General features: G+C 42.8%; 1 protein-coding gene across 3 annotated transcripts in view; it reads left to right on the top strand.

The window, feature by feature from the left end:
* Window positions 1–9: 9 nt before the first annotated feature.
* ERMARD (ER membrane associated RNA degradation) overlaps window positions 10–18,542 on the top strand; it is a 33,454-nt gene continuing 14,921 nt past the window's right edge. For 2 of the 3 annotated variants that reach the window (XM_019549911.1, XM_019549909.1), the window contains exons 1-10: window positions 10–99; window positions 4,390–4,558; window positions 7,783–7,922; window positions 8,487–8,588; window positions 11,254–11,343; window positions 13,004–13,101; window positions 13,972–14,108; window positions 16,698–16,812; window positions 17,455–17,557; window positions 17,931–17,960. In XM_019549911.1, the coding sequence (XP_019405456.1) occupies window positions 4,390–4,558; window positions 7,783–7,922; window positions 8,487–8,588; window positions 11,254–11,343; window positions 13,004–13,101; window positions 13,972–14,108; window positions 16,698–16,812; window positions 17,455–17,557; window positions 17,931–17,960 (984 nt within the window). In that variant the 5' untranslated portion in view covers window positions 10–99. The remainder of the gene's footprint in view (window positions 100–4,389; window positions 4,559–7,782; window positions 7,923–8,486; window positions 8,589–11,253; window positions 11,344–13,003; window positions 13,102–13,971; window positions 14,109–16,697; window positions 16,813–17,454; window positions 17,558–17,930; window positions 17,961–18,542) is intronic. The other variant, XM_019549910.1, reaches the window with a different exon arrangement.

Raw genomic sequence — 18,542 nt, 5'->3', positions numbered from 1 at the left:
CGATAGCAAGGCTTTCCCGCCTACGGCGTGACGTCTGCAGCAGCGACGGTGAAACGTCACTGATTGTGCGCCGGAAAGAGAGGCACCCGGAAGTAGAAGGTAGATGTGGGCGAGGGGCTTCTGGTTCCACCCTCCCATCCTTGAAGACAAGCTGGGGCTAGGGTAATATGATTGAGGGGGCAGTGCTGTGCCTCTCACTCCCGACCATAGCCCCCCTACCCTTCCGGAGCCCCACACTCCTGACCCACAGCCCCCTTATCGCTTTACTCTCTCTAGCCCTGCAGCATCTCCCAGCTGCCCCACCCCTCCAAGCAAGGGCATACAAGGTTGGGCCATGCAACTCTCTGAAGGCCCCCCCATCCCTTTCCTGTGCTGCAAGGACAGGCTGTAGCTCCAGCACCTGGACAGCTTTCCCCAGTGCCGGCAGGCACCTGCCCTCCACCACGCACACCCTTTTCTGTACAGATGCACATGCACCCTGACACTCCCTAAGCCCTGGTCATCCAACCCCACCCCTATATAGACTTACCTGCATCCAGCTGCCAGCAGTGACCAGAGATGATTGAGTTCGGGATCCTGAGGAAAGGAAGGATGGAGAGCAGCAGACTAAGGACCCTGGACTTCAAAAAAGCAGACTTTGACTTGCTCAGGGAAGTCATGGGCAGAATTCCCTGGGAAGCCAGTTTGAAGGGGAAGAGGAGTCCAGGAGAGCTGGATGTACTTTAAGGAACCTGTCCTGAGAGTGCAGGAACAAACCATCCCAATGCACAGGAAGACTAGCAAATATGGCAGAAGACTTGCTTGGCTTAGCTGGGAACTGTTCAGCAAACTCAATCACAAAAAGAAAGGTTATAGGAAGTGGAAACATAGACAAATAAATAGGGAAGAATATAAGAGCATTGCTCAGGCATGCAGGGTTGAAGTCAAGAAGACCAAAGCACAATTGGAATTGTGGCTAGCAAGGGACATGAAGGGTAACAAGGAGGGTTTCTACAAGTATGTTGGTAGCAAGAGGAGGATCAGGGAATGTGTGGGTCCCTTACTGAATGGGGGAGGCAACCTTGTGACTGAGGATATAGAAAAGGCTGAAGTACTCAATGCCTTTTTTGCCTCAATCTTCACAGGCAAGGTCAGCTTCCAAACTGCTGCATCAGGCAGCACTGTTTGGGGAGGAGGTAAGTAGCCAACTAGTTAAAGAACAGGTTAGGGACAACTTAGAAAAACTGGACAAGTACAAGTCCATTGGGCTCGATGGGATGCACCTGTGGATGCTGAGAGAGTTGCTGATGCGATTGCAGAGCCACTGGTCATCTTTGAAAACTCATGGTGGTCAGGAGATGCTCCAAATGATTGGAAAAGCACAAACATAGTGCCCATATTTAAGAAAGGGAAAAAATAGGATCCAGGGGACTACAGACTAGTCAGCTTCACCTTAGTTCCTGGAAAAAGTATGGAGCAGATCCTCACGGAATCAATTTCTAAGCAACTGGAAGAAAAGAATGTTAGTAGGAGCAGTCGGCATGGATTCACCAGGGCAAGCCAGGGCTCAGAGGATAGTAATCAATGATTTGATGTCTAGTTGGCAGCTATTACCTAATGTAGTGCCCCAGGGGTCAGTCCTGGGGCTGGTTTTGTTGACTGAGAGAGGACTTAATAGCAGCCTTCAACTACCTAAAGGAGGGTTTGAAAAAGAATGGAGCTAGGCTCTTCTCAGTGGTGGCAGATGATAGAACAAGGAGCAACTGTCTCAAGTTGCAGCAAGGGAAGCTTAAATTAGATATTAGGAAGAACTTTCTCACTAGGAGGGTAGTAAAACACTGCAATGGGTTACCCAGAGTGGTGGTGGAAGCTCCATCCTTAGAGGCTTTCAAAACCCGGCTAGGCAAAGCTTTGACTGGGATGATCTAGTTGGAGCTGGTCCTGCTTTGAGCAGGGAGTTGGACTAGATGACCTCCTGAGGTCCCTTCCAACCCTAATTTTCTGTGATTCTATGATTCTACCACCCTACCTGTCTGTATGCTGGCCACATGTGTTTGCATGCACAGACGCACATTATGCCCCTGCCTCTAATGATAGTTGTACACCCCACTCCCCTGGCCTTATGCAGCTCCTTGCTAAGGCAAGCTGGGAAGGGCCAGAAAAAACTTCAGTGCTGACCAAAGCAAAATCCAAAACATTTCTTGATATTTTTAATGCCCCCCCTCCCTCCCCCCCCAGTCCAGACAGAGATGGGAGGACCCAAAAAGAGGACATGTCTGGGAAAACCCAGATGTATGGTAACCCTAGTAAAGGGAAAATAGAAGTTTCACTTGCAGGCCGTGGTTCTGGTTCAGATGGAAGTAAGAAAGAGAGACCTTCATTAGGATGCAGAAGAAAAGACTGAGGAGTCAACTACTTGAAGCGGGGTTCCAAAGAGGATGGAGCTAAACTGTTCTGAGTGTTGGCAGATGACAGAACAAGAAGTAGTGGTCCCAAGTTGCAGCAAGGGAAAAGCCCTGGGTGGGATGAACTAGTTGGGGATGGATCTGCTTTGAACAGGGGGTTTAAGTAGTCCAGTGTTTCTTAACCTGTGGGTTGCATGAAAGGGTTGTGAGCCAACCTTAAAAATAGATTCTCTTTGAAAGGAGAAAAACAGAATTGGCAAAGTTTCAGCCTGCAAGGGGGTGCTTGGGGCGACGCTCTGCACCTCCCCCTTCCGGTTCTGCTCCACATTCTGGGGGAATGGGCGTGGGGGACAGTGGGTTGGGAGTGAGGGCCTGGGGGGCTGTTTTCTAAACTATTTACTGGGTTGGAACTGGCCATCACTGTTTACAAATGTGCCCTGGTACAATAAAGGTTGAGAACCACTGGACTAGATGACCTCCTGAGGTCCCTTTCAGCTCTCATTTTGTATCATTTTGTGGGTTAAAAACCAGTCTGCAGGGCTGTGAAATGGGAGCTTTGTGGCCAGGAGCAGCAAGCGGACAGCAGCATGGCAGAAGGAAGGCTAGCATCATGGGTGGAACATCAAGACCATTAAAAAGAAGAGAGGGTGGTTAGCACTTGTGGAATGAAGAGTTTAGAAGAGATCCAGTGGATTCTAATAAGCCGTGAAGTCAGTGACTCCCTTAGTGGCTACCTGGCTAGAAATGCTGCTGATATGGACAAACGTGCAGGGTTTGGGGGTTGCTGGGTTTTTTTAATGATGCTTGGCATGTCTGGCTAGGAATTTATTTAGGGTGTCCTTTGGCCATATTCAATAGGCAAGTTTCCCAATTTTTTTTTAACCCCTGGACTTTAACTACCTGGAGTTCTGACCAAAGCCCAGAGCTGGGACTAAGGTGGCCTCTTAACTGGTTTAAGTGCCTGCACTTAATAGTTCTACATGGTAATTTGCTCTCTGGATCTCTAGTGAAAAAAATCGCAATAGAGTCAACCTAATAAACTTATATCACAGTGTTTGTTTCCTTTTGTGTTTACTGTTAATAAATCAGCTCTCAAACTAGATACATACTCAGAGTGGTTTGAGAAAAATCTTTTACCCCCAAAAAAGAAATTTTAACTTACTAATTTAAATTTGTCAACAGAATGAGTTGCTGTTTATAGAGGTGGCCCTTGAATTGCTGTATTGAATCAGATTTGTCATCTGCCTAGGCTAGTGCTCTCCATTGACCATGGCCAATACCAGATGCCTTGGAAGAAAGTGGATATCCATTCTAAATAGATGTGAAACATTTTGACCCCATAAAAATCTTGTTTTAATTCAGAATAATTAGTGGGTCTGGTGGTCTTTCTTGCAAAGTTCCCTGTTTGCTATTCTTGCATCTTTATGTTGGCTTGACTAAGTTATAGCTATATTGTCCAGTTCAGGGTTGTATGCAGATACCTGAGCTACCCATACATGTGCCACCAGAAGCAGTGCAGCAGTGTTAGTCTGGTGGTCCATCCAGTTTAGTTACCCTTGCAGAGCACCATATTGTTGCCTGTAAATATCCCTGGGCTGTATCTAGACCACAGACTTGTGCCTTGCAGCAGGGCCCTCTAACACTGTATTCACCTCCTGACTAGAAGCAGTATGGGTATATCAGCATAATGTGTGAGAGATGATTATTGATTCTGATTGATGGTGCCAGCTAGGTAGCTTGCTTTGCAAGTTAGCCTTCAGGCAGCTACACTGTACAATCATGGAGAGTGCTTAAGGGTCCTACCGCTGGGCATAGTCAATTTACAGTCTTGGCATGGCATCAGATGAAGCAGAGTGAATCACCATGTAGAATGCAACTTCAGACAAGCGCCAAGTTACAGGGTTGGTTCCTTCCCTCCACCCCCAGCAGTTATTGTCTCTGCTTAAAATTAGTTGTTTCATAGTCATTTCTCATTGCAGTAAATGTCTTTTGTCTTACGTTCCAGATGTCATTACCTGAACCGGTCACCACCTGTCTTTCTCCTGCTGTGCATTATATGGTTTGCAAACTTGGATTTGAGATAAAAGAAAGCTATGATATTAATAACTTTGTGTCTAAACATGGTGAAGTAAGTTGGAGAACAATCTCGGAACGTGTGTGTTACTTTGAATCGGGTTAGTATTTGTTATGACTGAAAACAAAGCAAAAGTACAGCAGAGCTTAAGTAAACCCAGACTAATTGGGATATTTAATTGTGGTACAGCAATTACTGCATTATATATTGTAGAATTCAGTTTCAAGAGGAATTTTTAAATCTTAAAACCCCCTTCCTGAAATGGTAAAAACCAAAACACAAAATATATACTTTTAAGTACTTGTTGCATTCTTCATTGTGGCTTGAAAAAGTGACTGTAAGAGAGAGAATATTTAAAGCAAAACAAAGCCTTCTTTTTGGCATCTTCTCCCTCTCCCCATCCATTGGTTTACATCCTTTCTTAGCCACCTGTTGCAAGAAGATAAAATGCTTTGACATGTGCTGTTTTCCATTGCTGTTTCTCATTTAGTGATTAATGGAATATCAGTTATATAATGGTGGAGTGTTTGTCTATAGAATAGAATGTGTTATAACATTTCAACCATTGTGGAAGGCATGACGGGACAAATCTGGTGAATTTTGATTTGACAAGTTTCCTTCAGGGCAAATGCTGTCCCTCATTTCCAAAGGCAGGAAAAGAGAGGTGTGATGCTGTCTACATTGGTCTGATGTTCAGTGGTAGCCAGCCTGTGCCATGAGCAGCCTCTGCATGGCATGTAGCAGATAGATGGGCCAGGAAATAGAAAGCAGAGCAGCAGGTTGAGCAGGGATCAGAAAGCAGAGCAGCAGATCAGGTAGAAGAAGGGCATTGGAGTGGCACTTGGGGAAGGTGCAGGGCTAACTTTTGGTGGCCTAACCCTCAAAAGAGGGCCTACAATGTTAGATCAACTTGGAAGCTATTCTCTTGGCTACAAACTTTGACAGTAGTTTTCAACCTTGTTAGACCGGAGGCATCCCTAGGAAAATGCCAGACCTTACATTTTACTCACTTTTTTCTGTGAATGGAGTGCAGACAAAAATAATAGACCAGCTTTCTGTTGCAAAGAACTCCGATCACCATAGGTCATAATGTTTGAAATGCTCTGGATTCCTCTGTGAAATCTGAGGTTTTATATTGTGAATCAAGTTTGCATACCTGACAGTATTGATGTTGTGGGGCACCCCATCACCCTCGCTAAGATTTACTGCTTTTTGCCAAAGAGTGATATTATAAAAAAAAAAAGAACTAGAACAAAGGACAAGATCTTCAGATGGTGTAAACAGTGTTTCTATATTGGACTCTATGGAACTAAACCAGGTATGGGCAAAATACAACCTACAAGCTGGATCTGGCCTGTGGGCAAGCACCCACCAATTGTTTTGGATGTGGCCCATGGCTGCCCCCATGGGGCTCCACGTGGGCTGAGCTCTGCATTGGCCAGTCGACACTGTGCCCCAGCCAGTGTACATAGTAGGGCTATGTGACAATGGGTGTTTTGATTAGGTTTTGGATTTGGCCATATTGGAGGGACAGTGATTTGTTTCAGTGTTTTGGATCACTGTTCTGTTTCGATTTGGCCGAATCTGTTTTGGAGTTTCAACACTTTTTCGGTGATTCAGCCATAAGCTATAATGGGGAATCACTAAAATACCTATAACTTTGTTATTTCTTGCCTGATTTGGATGAAAATTGCAAGGATGGTAGCCCATTCTGAGGGCATGATGCCTGCCAGGTTTCAAGGAGATAGGTGCAAGGGTTTCTGTGAAACTGCACCTCAAATTGTTCAAATCAGAACTCATAACCACTTGCCAGCAGCAGCAGCATGCTATCACCCTACATGCAGATCTGGGGACCCACCCCACTCCGGGAGGGCTGTGGAGCGGCTCCTGGATCTGCACGTGGGATGACAGCAAGTTGCTGTCCCTCCCCCAGAACACAGGGATTAGGAGAGACCTCAGGGCCAGATCACAGACACTGGCCAGCTACAGATGTCAATATTAGAACAGTCCTTCACCCCCTCTCCCTCTTAGTTTCTGTTTCCCTGCAAGCCTGGCTCTAAAACTCTGAAATTTTCCAAAACATTTTGGATGGTTTCATTTAGTTTCAGAGATGTTTTAGAGCCTTCCGTTTCATTTTACTTTCAGTGTTTCAGACACTGAAACAGGCCGAAACACCTCCAAAATGAAACAGCTGCCTAAGTTTCGCACAGCCCTAATATACAGCTTCCCTGCAGGGCTGCAACCTTTTGGGTGCTGCTTGGCTCCCCACACCTCCAGCAGCTCCTGTCCCTCCAGGATGATGGAGGGAGCTACAGGCAGGCAGTTTCTGCCCCAGCGTGCAGGGCTTTAGCTCCCGGCTGCCCACAAGTGTCTGCATATCGCACTGGGTACACAGAGTGCATGGAAGGTAGCCTAAAGCTGGAGCCTGCATGCTGGGGCAGGAACTGCATTGCTGTAGCTCCCACCCCTTCCCAGAGAGGCAGGAGGAAAAGAAGCTGCTTCTGGAGGCTTGGGAAGCAGAGCAGCACCCAAGTAGCAGGAGCAGCTCCACTGGGAAGCGGTGTGCTGTCCAAGCCCAGGGCAAGCTGCCCTGAGTGGGAGCAGGTAGGCTTGGCCCCGTGCAGAGTGCTGTGGGGGCAGCTGTGGGTTGGACAGGGTGGGGGGTGCAGACCTCACCTGTACCACCCAAGTGAGCTCTGCTGCACGCATCCCCGCACCCCTAGGCAGTGCCTGGGACCTAGTGCACAAGCAGTGCCCCCCCCCACACACACACACAATGTACAAGAATAAGACTGCATTTTGAGCTATTTTGCCATTGCCTCCATATATACAACTCAAACAACATAAATTAGGACAAAATATTTTTTTGAAATAAAATTAAAATATACTAAAAATCAAACATATATTATCAGATATGACTTGTTTTTATCTATAACTTGTTAAAATGATATATTCTAAAAGATTTTCTGTGTCCAGCCCTCGACAGCTGACCAAAACTCATTAAGTTTCCTTCTGGCCAAAATAATTGTCTGCCCCTAAACTAAATTCTAACTTACTGAATTTCCATTGTTTGCATGCCCTTTTTAAATATAAATTTCCTTATATGGGATGGGCATTTTCTTTTGTGCTGTATTTTAGCTTCCCTTAATATTTTTCATCTGCATCCTATAGAGCAGGAAACTGCCAGTAAAATACTGGCAAAATAGTCTGGGTTGGCCAAAAAATTCCTTGTATGAAATATATGCATAGAATATTTAATTTCTTCTAGCCTGTGAGAGAGGGACTTTTTGCTGCTGTGGTCACACTTCTGTTTTTTACTTTAAGATCAAAGTATTGACTATGTCAAAAGTGTGCAACTGCTAGGACCTGTATGCGAATCTGTTCACTTACACCTACGATCCCTGACCATGGAACAGTTTGAAGTTCAGTATGCATTGTGGTTCCAGTGGACAAATGCAACCGAGGTAGGAAGAAGAACATTGGCAATCTTTATTTTGTCTTATGCAGTGCTCTGTGGAAGGTTTAGAACCAGATCACACAAGTAAACAACAAAGTACATTGATCTTCACATTCTAGTTTTCAGAATTTGAAATTAATCTACATTGTGTGTAGGAGCAACATAACAATATTGAAGTGTGTTCATTTCCTGCTTGTGTTGACCTTAGAATTACAATTTATGTATGTGTATTACCACTATAAAAGTGAATAAAATGTCTTGGCGTGTCCCAGCAAAATACTTGCAGGATTGTATTTGCTTTTTTTTCAAGGATCTTTCTTTTTCTTTGTCCACTTCCTGGATAAAGGTCTTCCTGAATAGTGCTTCTATGGCTATTACCTGGTCTGGAAGTTGTAGGCTAGCTATTGTGTGACCAGTGTTTAAACAAATCTCTAGTGGTGATTATTCAGTTTTGTTTCTTCTGCAGCCTTATTTCAGGTTCAGAAAACTTTGTGTTTTGATAATTTTAATCTCCTTTTTAATATCAGTGCACTGGCAGTGTGAAACAACTTTCTTTCTTTTAATTTCACAGCTGTTTCTTGAAGTATTTCATGTTCTGGAGTGTATGCAGGTTACAGCAATTGTACTTAGCTTAATGAAACTAACATCCTGTCTGGAACGAGCTTTGGGTGATGTAAGTGCAAATTGTTAAGTTTGTTGCATTTTTGGTTTAATAGGTTAAAAATGGACTTTGAGCTCTTACTATACTTGAGAAACCAGGATTGCATTGTATATGGTACTAGATACGGCAGCCACTTAAATGTACAAGCCCCATGCAGTGCATTAAAATCTAGAAGCTAACTGCTAACTACAGTTTCTGATGTAGTGCAAAGTTAGAGGAGGTAAGTCATTTGACCACTTAGGTTGAGGTAATAATAGAATAAGAGCAACTTCAAAAAATTGTGTAATTTAACCCTTCTCCCCCAAGTTTGTCTCCTTGTATTATGAACTTTTTAGAAATATGTGCATAAAATCTTAGAGATATTTTAAGCTTATTTGTTTCAAAATTCCCTACTTATAAATTACTGCAGCATGTGGGGTTGCAAGTAGAGTCAATATCTGTATGAAATGCTTCATCTTATTCTGTCAGCCTTCCCTCTTGTAGCTCTTTGTAGTGTCCATGCTTTAGAATGGTATTTGGTTAAAGTGGTCTCTGATGACAAAGGTTACTTAGTTTTAAGGTTCTTTGAGTGATTATTTGCAAAAACTAACAAACTCTACTGAATGTGAGGAATACTATGGCAGTGGATGCATCTGCACTAAAATCTTTGGGACCATAAGAGTCTCATTCTGTAGAATGGCAAATTCTACCAATGCCACTTAAGTATGTAGCACCAAAAGAGCTTTCTCTAAGACTGGCTCCAGACTCTCCTCATTAAGAGGCTACCACAGATTATTGCAAACATCCCATAATAACAGTACTGAGACAAAGCACTGGACAAATCAGACTCTACATAAAAATCAGTTTCTTGCCATTGAAGTAGAGCAGAACTTCTTCCTCCAGGTATCCCTTTTCACTACCATTGGATAGCACAGCAAGAATTTGAAAGCACTGAAGAATCTCTGCAGGGAGTAGGAAGACCATAAATGTCGATACCATACCTCAGCTAGCTGCTATGAGTGTGTCCAGCATACCTTCTTTGCTACCCATGTGAGCCATATTTGTACTGGTTCCCTAGGGGTGAACCCCTGCATAAGACAGACCTGGGTCTGAAAACTGTAGATGAGTTTAGCTGTCTCACTGAATAAACCACTACGATTAATTCAACCCCAAGATAGGGAAGGAGAGAAAATAAGCAAGGACTACCACTTTCTAGAAAGGCACTAGCCTCCATTCATTTCACCCTTTCCCAGATGATGCTGTCAATCCTCCATTTACTGCCCACCTGAAAGAATTAAAGGTCTTCCAGGACTTGCCTCAGATGAATAAGGAGACGTGTTGGATTCTTCCTGGGAGTCATCTGGGAGAAGTTGCATAAATGATGAATGTGACAGAATCCTGTTAAGCAACTCCTCTTAAGCCAGTGGTTCTCAACCTGCTTAGACTCACACACCCCTCATTAGACTCAAGGTACCCTTTGGAAAATGCCAACTCTTAGATTTCATCTGTTTTTTCACTACGAAAAATAAGAGAACTTTTTGTCCTGCAAAGAATTCAGAAAGACCACAAAAGGCCAGAATGTTTTTAATACAGTGAATTCCTACTTGAAATCTACGGGTTTATCTTGTGAATTATGTTTGCACCCTTAACAGTACTAACCTACAACACCCTTGAAAGAATCTTAAGGCACTCCAGGGTGCTGCAGAACCCTGGTTGAGAATCACTAAGACACTTTCCAGACTGCTGTCAAGGATGTGTCTGCTGGATCCCCCATGTGCTCTAAGTCTGCAGTTGAAATAGAGTCAAGGCATCATCAGTGTCTTGGGGTGCAGATCCTCTACGAATCACCCTTTCCTGAGGGGTGGAATCCATTGTCTAACTACCCTGTGCCCACTGAGCTTAGTGCTGACCCCTGGATATCTTCAACACACCATTCCTCAGAACTTGCCATTGAAGGAGTCCCATACTAGTTTATAGGAAAAAAATAAATGTGCAGCTATAAGTGGCAAACCTACATATGCGTTAATGAATTCTGGTTGTGTGTGTGTATATTTTTAATGCCAGGGCTGATACAGCAAAAATTGTTGAACTCTGAATCCGTGTCAGTGTGCATCCATCTCCGAAGTTGCGTCCCACTCAGACTAGAAACATTAGTTGGCTGCTAAATCTTAATGGCTGGCCATTTAAAATGTGGAAATAGTGAGCTGGCTGAGACCTAGACAGACTGCTCTGTCCAGGTTCCTTGTCATAATGCCAGTATTTGAAGAAAATGAGTTCATCTTCTGGTAATAAGAGCTAGCTGTTAGGAGAATAAATACAAAAGGAAATCCTTGTAGAGGAAGACAGAAAATATTGGGAAGAGGAGGCAACAGACCCTCGCTGATTTCAAGAGAAGGTGAGCTTGAGCAAGAGGCATTGCATTCAGGGCTTTTTGTTTTCTAAGTCATCTGAATTGTCTTTTTGTAAAACCAAGGAATAGCACTACATTTGGAAATTCGGTGACAGGCAAAAAGATAGATGGGGCTGCCTTTGTTTCACAGTAAAGCCCATAGTAGAGGTTTTATTTATGTATTTTGTTTGATCTATTGACTGTAGTTATTGGCATAAAATAGTTAAGTTTTTGTGTACTTGAAGGATACAGATAATGTGCATTGAGAGATTTCTTTCTGAGCATATTTATCCTACTTTGACTTTTAAGGTATTTTTGCTAATTGGGAAAGACTGTCCTTTTCTTCTGAGAGACTTGCTTGCATCTCAAGAGCTTGCTGCAGTCTTTGGACGATCTGTGGTGAGTGTATAGTTTTCAAGTTAGAGCCTATTGCCTGTAAGGTAGGCTTTCCTTTTACCAAATGGCTGAGTGTAACTTAAAACGAGCAAATTTGTAAATAGTGTATTTTCTTTCATACCACACACCCCCACATAAAGTGCACACTTCTGTTTCGGAAAAGGTAGAATGAAGAAGAAAAGATTTTTCCAGAGTTTTGGCTGCACAGTTCACTCATCTTTCCTGGTCAAACAAAAACTACAGTTACAGCACTTTCATAGCTGAATTCCTGGCAGGCCTTCAGCCAAACAATGAAACTATAGCTACTGCTGAGCACTGGACTCTATGGGCAGGGCTAGGATTTTTTTAAAAGAACTAAAAACAGTCTTAAGGACAGCACAGTTGTCAACAGAAGGATAACTTGATTAGTGAAAGAAGAGAAGAGTCATTAACACCTGCGGAGTGAAGAGCAGTAAGCAGGAATCGGGTAGATCTATAATGAATCATGAAGTCAATTGACTCCGTAAGTGCAGAATTAAAAAGAAATAAAAGCAGGATGCGAAGTAACCACTGCACTCCCTTTGGATCTAGCCCTGGATTTTCCCTTCCCTCCTTGCAGGTGCTGAATGGAAGAGAAAGAAACAAGGCAGCAGTCAATTTGTAGCATCTCCATGTTTCTGTTCTGGGCAGAAAAATCAGCTTCCCCACTTGAGATACACACTCCAATTTTGGGAGCCTACTTTTGTGGGAAAATGTGACTGGGTGACTACACATCCATTGCAGTGGAGTAAATAATTGCATGGTAGAATAGTTTTTGTATCAGTCAGTAGTATCCTACAGCAGAGTTAAGTAGTTTCCTCTGGCCTAATAGTGCTGCATGTGTAGACGGTGACACTTTACTGCAGAGCTAATTAGTCAACTGCAGTAAAGCACACATGTAGATGCCCTCAGAATGTATGCTGCTTCAGGAATCTAATTCAGAGGCGGGCAGTTATTTCTAACGGAGGGCTGCTTACTGAGTTTTGGCAAGCCATCGAGGGCTGCATGACAGGCAGCCGGGGCAGATAAATATTAATTTTCTAAATTGTTTAGGGGCCCTGCAGTCAGGTAGACTGGCCTGGCAGGCCACATGTGGCCTGTGGGCCACATTTTGCCCACCCCGATCTAATTTGAGGGTTTTGATAATACATGTAGTTCAAGCTTGCAGATAAAGAGAATTGGCAGAAGTTGAAGGGATTTTTTTTCCCTGATTCCCCAGATTAGAAAGCCACTTTTTTTTTCCTTGTTAAATTAGAATACAGTTATCAAATTAAATTAAACTGTTCTGGTTTTAGATTACAAATGAGAACAAAATTTCACCCCGTTTGTTTGTCTTTCTGTATCCACATAGTTTGGAGCTTTTGTTATCAACTAATTGCTCCTAGTGTATACCCCGTTTTATATATGCAAGCTGGATAGTGTGCAGTCAAGATGACAAACCTCCCTTTTAAGGAATGCCATACATTATAGCAAATTAATTTTGTGGCTTATGTTATAAACCGTGACTGATCAACTAAATGGTCAGGAGTTTGCAAAGGAACATCTCCTGGCAGATACTAATATTAAGTGAAATAGTCTCAAAGTGAAATGCATACAAGAGTGCAAAAGATATATTTCCTTATGTGGTAATCTTTATCCTAATTAGATGAATGTACTAAGAGTATTCGTTGGATCGCCATGTGGTCTAAATCTTCGTAACATTTTGTGGCATGGATTTGCCTCCCCTCAAGAAATTCCTGTAAAGTAAGTTGCAAGTGAATTTGGAAATTCTTTTTTCAAAATGCCTTTTTTACTAGTTGGTCTAGGAGCAAGAGGAGAAGTAAGTAAAAACTCTAGTATGCTTTCATTTTATTTTTAATTGAAATTTTGTTTCTTACAAACCTTTGGGTACCTCTAGGTTTCCTAAGTCCACTCCTGTCTTTTCCTTATAGAATATCTTGATTGTATATGAAACTGGTTAACTGGAGTTGTGTTTGTGGGCATGGGGAAGAGCTAGTAAAGTTAGCAGAGCAGAATACAGTAGAAACGTGGCAACATTTCACTTAATTTTTAACAATAGCATTACTGTGGCCATTAGTTTTCCCAGCCCTCCTCCAGACACGTCTCAGTGGGTGGGTTTTCTGGGAAGGTCCTCTCAGTAGCTGCTTTTGCTCTCTTTTTAATTGAGTTAAAATATTTTAATATCCATCTTATTGCATCAGTTGGGAAGTGAGCAAGTTGTGCTCTTGTGGGAAACTTGGTGCCTTGTCTGTTGGAAAGTAGAATTATTCTGAGTAGATGACTTGAGCAGCAGCAAGAATAAGCAAGAACTAAAGACACACACATGGGATAGGGAGAAAAAGCAAATAGAGCCAAACAGAAAATAGGTTTTCCCAAATTCCTGGTTTCCCTCTACTTGTGAACTTGATCAGGTGTTAAATGTTTGTGCTTGCATTGTTACAAGTGGGGAAGGAATGAACTTGCAAGGGGGAAGAAAGCAATAAATCTCAACTCCCCATGCATGTAGATGTCTTCATAATACCCCTGGTGCACAAATACCTTTCTCTCTCTCTCTTTTTTTAAACTCATTCAGTTTTATAAACTCTTCTAATATACAGTGATGTTTTTCCCTAGATATTGCTCTATGCTGCTTTTTTTAACTGCAGGATTGGGGCAGTTACTAAAGAGATACCTTGTGCAAAACAAATTCAGTTTAGTACACCGACCTTGCATAACTTTCAGTAACTTGGAGGAGCTGGACATATTTCCAGGCAAGTATCTAATCATGAAGTTGTGACATCTTGAGATTGGCTCCTGTGTTTTTTGTTAGCTCAAAACTGTCACTGGAAACAGTTAGTTTTCCACAGCCCTAAGATCAGTCCCTTAATTAAAATATCTGTGTGCAGCTGTTAAATTAATTTGTGAAAGATGCAGGAATATTTTTAATGCAGTTGTAAGTTCTGTCATTTGGGGGATATTTTTTTCCAGAATCAAGCATGGGCATTTAAATCTGTCATCTAAGCTTTCTTATAAAGCAGGCATATCAAAATTTTTGGTCCTGTGTGCCAGATCTGGACCATGAGGCTTCTTGCAGGCCTAATGACCCATATGTTATACAAGTGATGTTTAATTCCCATGGCTGCTAGAGCTGCAATATTGGCACAGCTCTGGAACCCAGGGGGGTTAATGTAGTTATGTGGGTGGCTCAGTGTGTGCACATTTGTGGGCGCATGCACGTATCCTCACCCCTTCCCTCTGGATGCTTTTTTTTTTTCTTAAGTTCTCAGCAACAACAAAAGCCTTGAATACAGTGGCAGGTAAGTTAAGGTGGGGGGAAAGCACCAGCACTGTTAAGCCCCTGGCTTCCAGAGCCAGGCTGACTCAGCAGTTACAACAGTTGTAGTGATAAGCCACATGGGCCAGATGTTTGGCACCCCTGTTCATAAAAGATATAAAACACTCTCTAGTCTCCTGATGTTGATGGTGAGAACCCTGTAACCATCCTCTAGTTTACCTCTTGGAAATCTTTGTCTTTTGAGGGTCAGTGTATCTTCATGGTCCAATGGCAGTGCAGTCTGCTTGGATGAGGATTCAACCCTAAGACAGGGTAGGGTGCAGGGCCATCTCAGTTTATCCTGGTCCTTTTGCCAGAGAAGACCGTGTTTTTTTTTTCCCCCTCCTGTCTCTCATTTGGACTCTTCAGAATCATTTTGGTGATGGCTGCCTAAGGGAACTCACGTGAGCTTTTTGGCTTATTTTAGGGGTGGGCAAGACACAGGCCAGATCTGGCCCGCCAAAGGATTTTAACCAGCCTAGGTGCAGGGGCAGCCTGGGCCATAGTGCGTGCAGCCAATTCTGCTGCCCATCCTGGTGCATGCAGCTCCTTCCAGCTATTGCCTCTAATGTCTCCACCACTGCTAGTGACTTCACTGCCACCAGACCTGGTCCTGGCCCTGGCCCCACTGTCCAGGCAACCCCAGCCTGTCTGCCCCGCACCCACTTCTGGGGTGTTGAATGGAGTGGGTGGGCAGGGTCCCCATGGAAACCGGCTAGGACCCTTGTGGGCAGAGCAAGCTCAGCCAGGCGGTTGAGATGGGACCACAGGTAGGCAGGGAGTGGCATCTGGGAGCAGGATGGGCAGGCAGGGGCCAGGGCCAGGATCACTGGGTGGTGACAGTGCAGGGCCAGGCCTGGGACGGAGGTATGATCTACTTCCCACATATCCCTGCAATGCGCGCCAGTTCCGTGGGCGTGGATGTGCAGACGGTGGATCATGTCTCTGCCTCAGGCCCTGGCCCCGGTCCTGTGCGGTCATCACTCTGTTATTGCAGCCTCTGCTCACCCATCCTGCTCCTGAATGCTGCTCCCAGCTTGCCTAGAGCCCCATCCCATCTACCCGGCTTGAGCATGCCTTGCCTGTGGGGGCCCCAGCAAGTCTCCGTGGAGACCCTGTCCACCAGAACCATCTGACGCCCCAGCAGTGGATCAGTAGTATCAATTCCCCCCCCTGCCCCTCTGGCCTGCAACAGTTTGCCCAAATTCCTAAAGTGGTCCTCTAGCCAAAATAATTGTCCATCTGTATCTTACTCAGTCGAGTCTTACTATTTTGTGAGCATCAGCAAGAGGATGCCCTTAGCATTCACCTTAACTCAGATTGTGAGCACTCAACACTCTTTTGAGCTGCTTTCCGCTCTGCTTGTGGAACTGAGACTGGGCCTCTGGGGCAAAATTAGGTATAATATTCCTTTGTTAAGAAATTCTACTGCTGTTGCATTTGCCAGAGAACTGTCCTTCAGAATAGAAGAGTTCCTTAAGAAAGGAAATGTTTCTGCTTCTGTAATGGCAAAGAAATGCTTTACAACGTGAATTTCATTCACAGCATTAGTGACACATCTTGGTGATACTGTGAGGGACATAAAATGACAAAGTAGGAGCAAAATGAAACTAAATTTAATATAAAAATAAATATTGCAAGGGTTACAGCACTGACTCATAGAATTAAGTGAATAATAAAACGACAGATATAAGTTCATCAGAAGCAGATGCAGAATTTCCATGAAAGTGCCACAGAACTCTTAGGTTTTTTTTTTAGAGAGAAAATGAGTCTTGCCATGTGACAGTAACCAATTTTTTTAAATTGTGTTTTGTGTTTAGTCTCTATGGCTAATAAAACGGTATTTATGAAACACTTAGGTAAGAGAAGTTAACCAGATTGAAATAACGGTGAAGTCTACTTTTATGTATTATCTGCCCCAAAATAAAATTTTGTTATGACTAATTCTGTTTCATCAGGTTGATCTACATTTCAGTATATAGCCAGTCCATTATTATCATTAAAGTCTATTTTTGCTGATTTTCAGATATTAATTATGAAGTGCTTTCTTTAACTGAGGAACTAGCAAAGAGATCCAGTTTTGTGTTAAAAATCATGTTACCCTTTTGGATTTCTGCACTAACAGCTTTCAGGCAGCACAGGTAACAGAACCATTACATTACATTTTCCATTTTTACCAATTTTGGGATTTTTTTTTAAACCACAGGCATCAATTACTTAGGGAAAACCAGCAAGTCAAACCCATAGCCTTCTGCTTAATGGCCAGTTTTCACTAGAATGCAGCATAATTTTAAAATAAACTATTCTGCTTTTGTGTGTGTGGAACTGCACTGAGAGAACTGTGTATCTTTACAGCTGTGTGAGACATTTGGCTGGACCTGTAAATTAGACTTCGAAGTCTGAACAAGAGTATGAAGGAAAGCCCAAAGAATGAAACTAAGAAATAGAAGTATTTTAATAAACCTCAGAAAAAAAAATCTAAACCTCCCAACTTGGCATATTGCTGGTCAATATAATCATGTTACTGTAGTTCTGTTTTCCTTCAGCCTTCCATCTCTTTGAATGCTACACAGACTTGGCATATTTTGTCTTTAGATTTTTAGTTTTTTCTAGCTGTTTGCTGCATGTTTATGTAGTAGCTAGCACAATGAGATTGTGATCTAGATTGGGTGCCTATAATACAGCTGTAATACTGTTTTTTAAGTATTTCTGAGATGCCCTTGATATCCATAAGGATTTGTGTTTGAAGAAATAAATTAATGTGAATTCCTCTAACTTTTCAGGTATGCTGACTGTGTTACTTTATTACTTCCTCAGTTGGAAACCAGCCTTAGATTACTCTTTACCACAGTTAATAAATGTCCAAGTAGACTGCTCACTGCTGAGGTAGGTTTGTGTTTGCATACATTTGATTATGATTAACAAGCTTAAAAAAGATGTCTTAAAATACAGTTTATTGTTAGGCTTACCCAAGTAACTTTTTCTCATGGCCAGCATTCACCAACCACTGTCAGAAGTTGCCCAATAGTGCAGAACTACAGGAACACTTGATATAACATTTCCACTAAAGCAGCTTTTGAGCCTGAGTTACTCAGGTCTTCATCTGCTCCTCATCTATAAGGGATAATTCCAATTTGTAACCCCTGATTTATCGAATAATTTAGTAAGAATAAATTCAGTGCGTCAGGTTAGTTAATATCATTATCTCTTTTTTTTTTTCCTCTCGAAGATGGAATAATACTGTTGTCTTCTGTTGTAGCCTTCTTCTCTTTACACCACCCTTGATGAGGTATGTTAATTGTGATTTTTTGGGGGACTATCAAACTTTTTTGTTTTCCACAGAGTTATTGTTAACTTTAGAATTCAAGACCATGACAAATGAAACACAGGTCTTGTCGCCTTAAGTCAGTGATGCCCAACCTTTTGGCTCCATGGGCCAGTCAAGTGATGCTGGGTGGGTCTGTCAGCCAGATCTAGTTTGTGAGCCCAGTTGAAGTACCTGAAGCTATGTACGGTATTCCAAGTGTGGCTGAAATCAGTGTACAAGGAAGGGGTATTATTTCTTAATTTCCAAACGGTAAGTGATGATGCTTAATTGGTTATGACTTGCATGAAAATGTTAGTATTCCATCTTTATCTTTAGCTCCCAAAAACAGCACACACTTTTTACTCCCACTGATTTTTAAGTCCTTTGCCATGATGTTGGACCAATATTAAGATGATTTTCCCTCAGTTGTAGTATCATTTTTCTTGCTAAATATTTTGAGACTTGCTTGTCTCGGAGGGCAAATGGGATTGGGCATATTTTGGCAAATCCTATTCCATACTGAGCCACTTTGATGTGATCAGGCTGTAGAGCACATTAGCTTTT

This window comes from Crocodylus porosus, unplaced genomic scaffold (genome assembly GCF_001723895.1).
Source record: "Crocodylus porosus isolate Cpor-Errol unplaced genomic scaffold, CroPor_comp1, whole genome shotgun sequence".
Lineage (NCBI taxonomy): Eukaryota > Metazoa > Chordata > Crocodylia > Crocodylidae > Crocodylus > Crocodylus porosus.
This window is presented reverse-complemented; position numbering and strand designations above follow the sequence as displayed.